The sequence below is a fragment of the Halichoeres trimaculatus genome, unplaced genomic scaffold (assembly GCF_033239565.1).
Source record: "Halichoeres trimaculatus isolate MK-OKI-2021-1 unplaced genomic scaffold, fHalTri1.1 fHalTri1_scaffold_9, whole genome shotgun sequence".
Classification (NCBI taxonomy): Eukaryota; Metazoa; Chordata; class Actinopteri; order Labriformes; family Labridae; genus Halichoeres; species Halichoeres trimaculatus.
In genome coordinates, this window is record NW_027437188.1 from 7,919,947 (window position 1) to 7,931,522 (window position 11,576).

The window sequence follows — 11,576 nt, forward strand, 5'->3', positions numbered from 1 at the left end:
ATGGCCGCCATCTTGACATTTTGTTGTGTCTAACGTTTTGTTTCAAAAGAGTGTCCCTTAGAGAGTATCTGAACCAAATTTCATGCTTGCATCACCACTAGAACTTTTGATATAGGAATCGTCTGATAGAAATGGCGTCAATCTATGAAAATGGCAGCCATCTTGAAATTGTGTCGTGTCTAACGTTTTGTTTCAAAAGAGTGTTCCTTAGAGAGTATCTGTACCACATTTCATGCTTGCATCACCATTTGAACTTTTGAAATAAGAATCGTCTGATAGAAATGGCGTCCATCTGAAAAAATGGCCGCCATCTTGAATTTTGGCGTGTCTAATGTTCTATTTCAAAAGAGTGTCTCTTAGAGAGTATCTGTACCAAATTTCATGCTTGCATCACCGTTTGCACATTTGAAATAAGAATCGTCTGATAGAAATGGCGTCCATCTGAAAAAATGGCCGCCGTCTTGAATTTTGGCGTGTCTAATGTTCTATTTCAAAAGAGTGTCCCTTAGAGAGTATCTGTACCAAATTTCATGCTTGCATCACCGTTTGCACATTTGATATAAGAATCGTCTGATAGAAATGGCGTCCATCTATGAAAATGGCAGCCATCTTGAAATTGTGTCGTGTCTAACGTTTTGTTTCAAAAGAGTGTCTCTTAAAGAGTATCTGTACCAAATTTCATGCTTGCATCACCATTTGAACTTTTGAAATAAGAATCGTCTGATAGAAATGGCGTCCATCTGAAAAAATGGCCGCCGTCTTGAATTTTGGCGTGTCTAATGTTCTATTTCAAAAGAGTGTACCTTAGAGAGTATCTGTACCAAGTTTCATGCTTGCATCACCGTTTGCACATTTGAAATAAGAATCGTCTGATAGAAATGGCGTCCATCTGAAAAAATGGCCGCCGTCTTGAATTTTGGCGTGTCTAATGTTCTATTTCAAAAGAGTGTCCCTTAGAGAGTATCTGTACCAAATTTCATGCTTGCATCACCGTTTGCACATTTGATATAAGAATCGTCTGATAGAAATGGCGTCCATCTATGAAAATGGCAGCCATCTTGAAATTGTGTCGTGTCTAACGTTTTGTTTCAAAAGAGTGTACCTTAGAGAGTATCTGTACCAAATTTCATGCTTGCATCACCGTTTGCACATTTGAAATAAGAATCGTTTGATAGAAATGGCGTCCATCTGAAAAAATGGCCGCCGTCTTGAATTTTGGCGTGTCTAATGTTCTATTTCAAAAGAGTGTCCCTTAGAGAGTATCTGTACCAAATTTCATGCTTGCATCACCGTTTGCACATTTGATATAAGAATCGTCTGATAGAAATGGCGTCCATCTATGAAAATGGCAGCCATCTTGAAATTGTGTCGTGTCTAACGTTTTGTTTCAAAAGAGTGTCTCTTAAAGAGTATCTGTACCAAATTTCATGCTTGCATCACCATTTGAACTTTTGAAATAAGAATCGTCTGATAGAAATGGCGTCCATCTGAAAAAATGGCCGCCGTCTTGAATTTTGGCGTGTCTAATGTTCTATTTCAAAAGAGTGTACCTTAGAGAGTATCTGTACCAAGTTTCATGCTTGCATCACCGTTTGCACATTTGAAATAAGAATCGTTTGATAGAAATGGCGTCCATCTGAAAAAATGGCCGCCATCTTGAATTTTGGTGTGTCTAACGTTTTATTTCAAAAGAGTGACCCTAAGAGAGTATCTGTACCAAATTTCACGCTTGCATCACCATTTGAACGATTCCCTTGAAATTTTACAGTTATCTGCTCCACTATTTGGCTTCTTCTTCCTTCTTTTCAATTTTTTTGTTTTTTAGATAAAGAAAAGCTAAAGCAAAGGAAACCACAATGAGAGGCTTGCTGACAGTTGACTAGCTTAAACTGAATTTTTGAATATGTTAGATTTGTATTTTATTTGACCAAATCTTTATCAAAAGGGTTTCATGTTTCATCACAGTTGGAAGCACTGTTGTTTTTGGTAACCACTGCTTTCAGTGAAACTAGTCTACCTGAATTTTGCAACTACTAGAATGACCATAGCAGCCATTTTAAGTGCTCAGACGTTATTTGCGTATAATTTGGATTGTCAATAAAAAGATCTAAGAATAAACTGATGTAAAAGGTTAAAAAACACATCAGGGCACAAAATGGAAATTGTAAAGAATAAGAGTTAGATGAACCTTCTTCCAAACACCAAAAGACATCACTCTATGAATCTTCCTTGAGGCTTTGATTCGTCATTCTTCCTCTAGTTGTCTTTTATGCCTCTTTTTTCGTGGAGCTATAGCTGGATTTTAGCTTAACAGTGCATAAAAAAAGAAACAAACACTACTACTAGGCCATTCAAGATAGTAATACTCAGATTTTTTTTGTGTTTTGAAATCTTAATGATTGAACACATTCAGACAAAGTCAGGGTCTATTTGGTGCAAAGGTTTTATTTCAACAAAGTTATGACGTTGGAAATTTTGAAAGCAGTCAGAATGACTGCCGTGGTAGTTGGAGTGTTTAATAGAACTAGAGGCTTCAGAGCAGATTTTTGTTCCAGTAGCTTCCTTTGTCTTGTTTTCTTTTACCCCAAAGATCAGCACTTCCAAAATGTCTCGCCTTTAGTGAAGATCAATAGAGTTTAATCTGATTTAAATTATTCATATGGCTTTAATCCATCTCAGTACATTAAAAATGAAAAAACATCCTTTTTTAAATGTTGGTGTGATCAGCTCTTTAGGCTTTAGCTTTTTCAACTAATTATAGCACAGAGTATTTTTACAAACTGACATTATTTTTATTTTTAGGACTCTCTCCCACACTGCTTCATGATCCATTTTTACTCTTCTGACACTTATCCTCTACCTGCTCTCAAATCCATGCCGCTTGTCTTCCCTGCTGTCTCTCTCCATCCTCTGTATCCTCTCTCTTCTGGAGAGGATATCTAAGGACATCTCTTCCTACCTGACATGTTGAATCACTCTGGTTTGCCTCTAATAACCCCTTTTTTCTTTCTCTTTCTCCTGCAGGATCCTGCTCACTGTAGTGGTGATCTTCCGGATCCTGATTGTGGCTATTGTTGGAGAGACCGTGTACGAAGACGAGCAGACCATGTTCATCTGTAACACTCTTCAGCCGGGCTGCAACCAGGCCTGCTACGACAAAGCCTTCCCCATTTCACACATACGCTACTGGGTCTTTCAGATCATACTGGTGTGCACGCCCAGCCTCTGCTTCATCACCTACTCCGTCCACCAGTCAGCCAAGCAGAAAGACCGGCGCTACTCCTTCCTCTACCCCGTCATGGAGAGGGACTATGGGGGAAGAGATGGAGCGAGAAAGTTACGCAACATTAACGGGATTCTAGTGCAGCATGGCGGGGACAGCGGAGGGGGGAAAGAAGAACCGGACTGCCTGGAGGTGAAGGAGATCCCCAACGCCCCACGTGGCCTCACTCACGGGAAGAGCTCTAAAGTACGCCGGCAAGAAGGGATCTCCCGCTTTTACATCATCCAGGTGGTGTTCAGAAACGCGCTGGAGATTGGTTTCTTGGCGGGTCAATACTTTCTCTACGGCTTTAGTGTTCCTGGAATATTTGAATGTGATCGCTACCCGTGTCTGAAGGAGGTGGAGTGCTACGTGTCCCGCCCCACTGAGAAGACGGTTTTCCTGGTCTTCATGTTTGCGGTGAGCGGCATTTGTGTGGTCCTCAACCTGGCCGAGCTGAACCATCTGGGCTGGCGCAAGATCAAGGCCGCCATCAGGGGCGTCCAGGCCCGCAGGAAGTCTATCTGTGAGATCAGGAAGAAGGACATGGCACATCTGTCCCAGCCGCCCAATCTGGGACGCACACAGTCCAGCGAATCAGCCTACGTCTGATGAAGAGAAGAATTAGGAGGAGCGGGGATGAATGTGCAAGAGAGAATGAATTAATTATGATTTTAATTTAAAAAAGATGACAGCGGGGTCAGTGAAGATGACCTCTCTTCTGCGGGGATGGAATGAAACAGAATGTAAAAAGATCTAAACTCTGGCTCCAGGACTTTCAGAGAAGAGAAAGACGACTGAAAAAAAACCAGAGGATTAAAGAGGACCAAGAGCTCTGCAGACTGCAGATGAACATAAAGAACACATGTTGATCTCATAAGGAGAACATCGACTGCCATTTTATACTCTTGTCTTTTTTTTTATTAGGCTAATGAGCCTCTCCCCTGCCTCTCATCTTCTCTGAAAGTAAGGAACTTAAATCCTCAGAGGGCCGGGGAGAGGAGAAAAGAGGAGAAGGGAATCGAGGGGCTGTTTTGTATTCTTTGGCGATATCTGAAGATGATGGCGGTGTTTGATGCATCCCATGGTGCTTTTCTTCTGGACTATGTCAGCCTCGATTAAAAAAAAAAAAAAGAAGACAAGATAGTGGATGGGACAGCAACATCACTGAAAGAGGAACGGAAGAACTGTCAGAGCCGTGACGGTCTGGAGAAAGCAAAGGTGAGTTTGTGAGGGTGAAGGGGAGGAGGTTGGAGACATCACGTTCTGGAGAAAACAGATGACAAAACCACAGAGGGTTTTTTCTTCTGCTTCCTCTCTTCGCCGGAGACTCAGTGTCGACCGAGGCCAAAAGAGAAAGCGCTGCCTCTGATCAGTGTCAGCCTCGCCTCTGCTGAAACAGCGACACAAGCCAAAACCAAGAGGAAAAGACTGACGATGTTTATGCTTTGTCTTCTGGCAGAAGATGGCTTTAACACAAACAAGAGCAAGCGAGTACCATAAACACTTTGTCCCCCTCCTGCGCTCCTATCTGGCTCTCTCTGCTCCGTGGTTGGCAGCTACATTGAACCCTGGGGCGTCAAATGACAGAAACAACTCTGCTGCTCTCCTTCTGTGAAAACTTTGGAGAGGAACTCAGTAATGGACACCCAGAGAGTAAACATCAGTCTCTCCTGAAGCACAAACCAAACTAGCCTCTGTGCAGCGTTCCAGCGAGCTGAGAAAAGAAGGAGAGACAGAGGAGAGGGCGAGAAAAGGAGCCTCAGAGGAGGGGAACAGATCACTTTTATTATTTTACAAATTTTATAAAATATACCACCATAAGTTATGTTTTTTTTTCTTTGAGAAAGCGATGGTGCCATCCTTAAGATATTTAATTATTGTTAAAAAGTTACATAGAGTATATCATGATAATAATATTTATCCATTTAGAATATATCCAGATAGATTTTATTTATCTTCTCGGGGCGGGTTGGTCGGGGAATCATGTTGCTGTTTTTTTAACTGTATAAACTGTCTGTCATTTTTCATTTTTGTTTAGTTTGGAGGATTTTTCACTGATGGGACTGATAAACAATGTGTTTGGGTTGGGAAGGGACAAGTTGGAGTTTTGTTCTGAAACACAATGAGGCTGTGCAGCTGATTTTCTTATTTGTAGCTTTTTAGCAAATCTCTTCAACTGTTATGTAACTGCATTTAATATGTAGAACAACACTGCAACTGTACTTTTTTGTGTGTTTTCCACAGAGAGCCTTGGTTTCTTCAAAATCAGCTGCACAGCTTCAGGCCCTGGAGGCCTGTGAGCCATTAGAAAAAGGCATGTTTACATGACGTGATGTTTCTTGAATGATCAAGCTATGTAACCGATGAGTAGTTACTCTGTAGGGACGGTTGTGTTCTTGAATCTCAGTGGTTTCATTTTGCATTTTTTTCCTGACTGGATTTCAACATGCATGCCTTGTAAGAGTAAAGAACGACATGAAAGAAAAAGATGAAGATGACGGGCAGTGTTGCACCTTGATTAATGCAGACGAGTGGGAGAGTAGCAGACTGGAGGAACTCGTGTTGGGATCACGCAGAAACAAATGCATCATTTAAAGCAGGAAGCTGTCGCACTGCGGGCCTGTGAAACCAGACATTTCAGTGGACCACGTTTGGCATTAATTAAATTATTAAAGTGACATGAACACACTGAAACACACTGAAACACACTGCACCTGCATGGTGCTGTGAGGGACGTGTTCAGATATCTTTGACTGTGGTTTCTTGGCTGAGGTGGCATGAGGTGATACAGATAGCATTAATTCACCCTTTTAGTCTCATAAATCGCATCCACTTTGACTACAGACTTAACACTGTGACACAAAGACACAAGAAAGTGTCAACATGAATATCCTTATCTTAAATCTAAGGACTCAAACAGGAGAAGATGGCCTTGAGCGGTAATTTAGAGAATGAATAGACTGCAAGCAAATGTCTGCACCATAGACTGTACATAGAGTGGATAGTGTGGCTCCACCTTTAACCATTGTACGGATTTGAAGCCAGAATACCCATTGGCAGCAGTTGTGCAGCCAGAGTCTGTGCAGTAAAGACTGTGAGGGATTCTGAGAGAATCTGATTGGGCTGGGTGACAAAAATAATATTTTTTTCTTTTGAGAGTCTAATCACTTCTTGACTCTACTTCCCGACATATTTTACAATCCCCCCAAAATACACAAGAACAGCAGCTGTCAATCATCGTTAAATGCGACGTAAAACCTTGTTTTAACCACTTATAACTAATGCAAACAAAAGTTTTCAGAAAAAAGAGAACCTGAATACAAGGCAGACAAATTATATCTTCAAATCACCACATCATCACCATATGAGGTGTATTAATCTTTTAAAGTTTGACCACAGCCCATCTGGTATGACTGGGGAGCCAGATTTTTGACCTATACTGCAGGTATAGGGGGGGAGCAGTTTTCGTGGCGACCTCACTTTGAGCCGAGCAAGATGACATCCACTTTTTTGCAGTCTATGGTCTGCACACTGTCTACTCTGCTAAAGTTGTATGAACTGACAGGTATTAAGACACCATGTGGAGTACAACAGATCTAGTGGGTCTTTAATGACACAAGAGATACCCTGAAACCCTTAACTGCAAAATTTGGGGGTCTCTTCGGAAGTAAATTTCGCCACGCTTCCGTTGGCTGGGTTCATATGTTCACATTTTATGTGTGTATGTGTCAGCCTGTGCCCATATAAGTGAAAAGCAGTAGTGTCCTATTTAGTAGCAGGGCAGAGTTGTTCTGTGGTCCTGCACCTGTATGCTCACACATTCTCAAATCTCCTCTGCTCTCTGTATCGTGCACAACAAAGATACGCCCTAGTGCGCAGACACACAGACCTGTGCGCTCACACACAGAGTGGACAGACAGTTGAGAAAAATAAAGTGAAGCAACTTCCCACCAGAGGTATTTTGCACACTGACTTTAGTGCTGAAACAATGCCAACATATGTACTTTGACCTGTATTAGAAATAGATTTGTGAAATCTGGAGAATAAACAATGAAAAGTGTGTAGTATTTAACAGTAAAGACTAAAATAACAACATTTTACAACTGTCTTACAACAGGACAAGATTTTCAAACTTCATGAGGATCCCATGCCACCCCTTGCCACCCTCCTGGACACGCCCCTTCTTACAAGAGGACGAGGCTCCTCTGTAGACTGTGACAAACAGACACAAGCACAAAGCAGCTCAGGTGTTTCACGCTCTGGAGAAACGCTGCTCTTCACATCAGATCATGTTCATTGGCCATAGACTCCATAGACTGAGATATCGAAAGAGGTTCACATGCATCAACACAGCTGATAAAAATAACCCAATTGATCTAATTTAGGTGTGTTTCATAGGAATCTCCAACTGTGCACACTGACTGGCCTTATGTAGCATAGCACTGTAGCAGCTCAGCACTGCCAGAACACTGAGGTTTAAAATGACTGATGCACTACACAGTGTTTGTATTTATCATATTTAGTCCATGTATTGTAGCATTAGCTGTCAAAATTAGATACAAATCTTGTTGTAAATAGTTGCATTCTTTCACTTTTTGTTGGATCTGTTTTCTTCAACTTGCCTTATCTGCTTGTACTTCAATTTGAGGTTTCCTACATTTCCCAAAATGCCTTGGGACAACTCCTTAGTCCTTTGCTGAGGACACATTAAAGAGAAGATCTTGTGAATCCTTTACCTTCGAGAGGTCTTGAAGGAATCTGGAGACAACATTACAGCTTTCTTTAAGAAATTTAGAAAATAAAATTCTTCTGAAGACAAAATCACTGCCAATATTTAAAGCACAGCTTTCAGCAAAATCACTAAATTCTTACAGTGAACTACAAATATTCACATCCTTTGTCTCCTATGTCTGGAGTGTTTAAAAGGAAGAAAATGTGTGTTTTCAAACACAATTGTAGCTGTTCTGGAAATACCTAGACATGACATTGTGTTATGTAACAGTTAGTATGGAGGATAAACACACGTTCTCCGGAGCTGGAGTTCATCTTGAGTAGCAACAACAGCCAATGAACCAGAGAGATCCATCAAACACTCTTTCTCCATTCACAGCCGCTGTCATAATCTCTGTGATTCTTACAGGTGATTATCCCCAGATTTAGACTCCTCGGAGGATCTCCATGGCTCGATGGGATCCAGCACTCTATTGTGTGTGCTGAGGACAAATGAGCTCATGTGGCACGCCAGAGCGCCTAACACTAAAGGCTGAATCACAGCTTTTCTCATTTACCGAGACCCTGTGCTGCTAGCGAAGGCTTAAACACTGACCTTGAGCTTTAAGACCAAGCCAATGTCCTGTGCTTTACACAGTCCCCGTGCAGACCAGATCTAATCTCCACAGGGCTCAGGTCAACTCTAAGGTTAGGCCTATTTTTAGTGAATGGCAGATACAAACATGCTGAACATATATCCATTCTGAGAAAACAGGCAAATCTTCCTGTCAGAACAGAGGCCTCGTCTTGCTTTCTTCCTGTTGGACTCTGTTGTCATGTCTGGTTTCATTCAGATCAGAAACACACGTACACACAGTGTGAGGATGTAGACGGCCGTAAATGTGTCCTGGTCTTCTTCGGTTTACATTCGTCCGGCGTTCATTAGTGACTTTTACAGCCAGTGGGTACACAGCTTTCCAAAGACAAAGCCCGTCCCAGCTCTTCCAACAGTCCACTACTCCCCACAGTCTCCTTTTTTTTCTATTTGTCAATGTGAAATGAATTATGCAACCTTTACTTTTTCTCATTTGCTTATCTTTTTTGACTTGTGGATTCATTTTGTTGTCTGTTGCTCTTTTTGTGCAGTGACATATCAAAAAAGAAAGATGTTTTTTTTTCTATGTAAAAGAACAAAACGTTTTTTTTAATGTTAAAAATCAAGGGTAGAAAGTTGAATTATTATACTAACAGAAAAAATACTGTATTCTTCCCTTGCCAAAGTGATATGCAAAATTACATTAATTTAAAAAAGATTTTTTATCTGCATGTGTAATGGCTATAATAGCATGTTTCTATGTTTTCTTCGACAGAGTCTTTACTGAAATACTTTTTTTTTGGTTCAAACTGTGGAGCGAAGCTATTATGTCTTGATGCCAAGTGTGAATTTTAACAACCTGATTGTTCAGATGGTACAGTTTCAGGCAGATCAATCCAACTCAGCGATGTTAAAACTTTCTACCACAGGTTATTAGTCTCAGTTCCTACTCAAAGAAGAGTATCTGAAAAAACAATGTACAGAGAAATTTATCCAATTTTGAGAAATTTGCACATGAGAGAATACCTTTATAATATTTAACAAGATATATAATTTATAAGCCAGTCAGTCAAATGATTTACTGTAAAACACAGGGTACACAGTGGTAAAAGCATACAGGTAAAAGACTGACATGAGCTGTCAGATGAAGACATTCCAGGGTTTAGTCCCCAGCACAATGTGTCACTAACCTGCATTAAGAGCCTCAAAGATTTCAGCAGAAATTAAAAACCTCAGTGAATCTCCTCATGGACCACAAAACCGGGTACAGTACACTAAACACAGACTCAGGAAAGAAAACAATGCTGATCTTTTGAACTAATCTTTTCTAGTGAAAATCACGTTCTTACAGTAGAGAAACAGAAACTTTTCTAGGAATAGAAACAAAACATTTCACCATCATTAAAGGCTGTGTTAAAGAAGTGGACGACGCCATCATTGATTCACAAACGCCACTTTTAGAGCCTTAGTCAAGGGTGACAACTGTTGCCCTCAGTGTACTTTCCAACAAACTGATTCTGAAGCTTCTTCTATATATGCACTCCTGAAATTTTTGGAAATTTGAAGAAGCTCTGCCTCCAAATTAAAAGAAGGCCAGTTTACACATGTCCCCTGTAATCTGACTGTATGAACTGTTAGACCTGTAGGATGAGAGCAGGATATGACATCAGAAGCACACTGCAAAAGCCATGAGTCATATTTCTAACTTGCTGAAGCTGATAAACATGCAAACTCTTCCCATGACGGCCGTTTTGTTTTCGTATCAGTGCAATGTGAAAACTGGCATATGTGCGGAAATCTTTGCAGTTAAGGTCATGAAAAAGATTCTGGTTTCAACCTCTGCTTTTTCATGCCAGCTGTGTGATAAAGGTGCGGATAAAACAAATACAGAAAATCCTATTCAATTTATAAAAAATGAAAATGACCCCTGGATTGCTTGTGAAGAGTATAAACAATCTGCTGATTGGCTAATTGAGTTTTGTTGTTTTGAAAACCCTGACCTCGTTATGGACTCGTCAGCTTGATGTAGCCCATATTATGTCTACAAATATTTGTTAAAATAAAGAAAGAAAGAAAGAAAAAAGGGAAACACATACACACCTTTTTGGATTTTAGTTCAGTTTTTTTTATCATTATGTAAAGTTGGGGTAATAATTTTGGCTGTTTAAGTAACAAATGCAGCTTAACCAGAAAATTTCCACAAGATTTCAGGAGCTTTCTGCATATGTAGATTTAGCTGACAGGCATTCATAGTTGTGCCAGACTCATGATTTAAAACATAGCAACTGAGAACATAACCAAACAACAAACACAAATTTTTTTTTTGTTTGTTTTTTTCAATCAAACAATCGAGTCACCCCCTGCTGGTGCTTTATAATTATGTTTCAGGCACTTCTCATTAAGTTTTAAAACCAGGAAGGCCAAGTCCACTTTTTAAAGTCTAAGTCAGCATACTTTCCATTTACCATCAAACTGTGTACTGTGGAGCCCACTAACTGAAAATAGTCTCTGAGCTGGGTAATTCGCCCCTCCGTGCTGTTTAGGTTCAACTCTTTACCAAAAACATGACTCCAAACACATTCCCTCGCAGACAGCAAACAACTGCCCAACATTCTTTAAACCATGTAGCAAAGCAGATTTCTTAAGAGAAAAAAAAATCAGCTGTTACTGACAAAAAGGCTTATGTAGGTACGGTTCCGTTTTTTATGAATCCACCCATGAACTAGCTGAAAAGTAGCAACAATTAGATCCTCAGGATTTCAGCCTGTAACTGAGCTGTTTCATTCATTAACACAGAGCTCACTGAAGAACAACATTAGTCTTTCTACTGCTGCCAAACAAACACTGAATCGATTTATAGTTTAAATATGAAGCTAATCCAAAGGGTTTTTTGTGCCCTTGAAAAGATTTTGAAACCTTTTGCATTCAAGGGCTTCTTACTTGTTGCAAATTAAAAGCCATAGTTTGACGAAGAAACAACATTTTCTTGGCAAATTACTTTGAAAG

The 11,576-nt window shown here is 40.3% G+C and overlaps 1 protein-coding gene across 1 annotated transcript in view; it reads left to right on the forward strand.

Annotated features, from left to right (window-relative positions):
- The window catches only part of gjd1b (gap junction protein delta 1b), a 53,743-nt gene extending 42,836 nt beyond the window's left edge, over positions 1-10,907 (forward strand). Inside the window, exon 2 of the mRNA XM_074680324.1 lies at positions 3,025-10,907. Within this exon, the coding sequence (XP_074536425.1) occupies positions 3,025-3,874 (850 nt within the window). The 3' untranslated portion in view covers positions 3,875-10,907. The remainder of the gene's footprint in view (positions 1-3,024) is intronic.
- Positions 10,908-11,576: the final 669 nt, after the last annotated feature.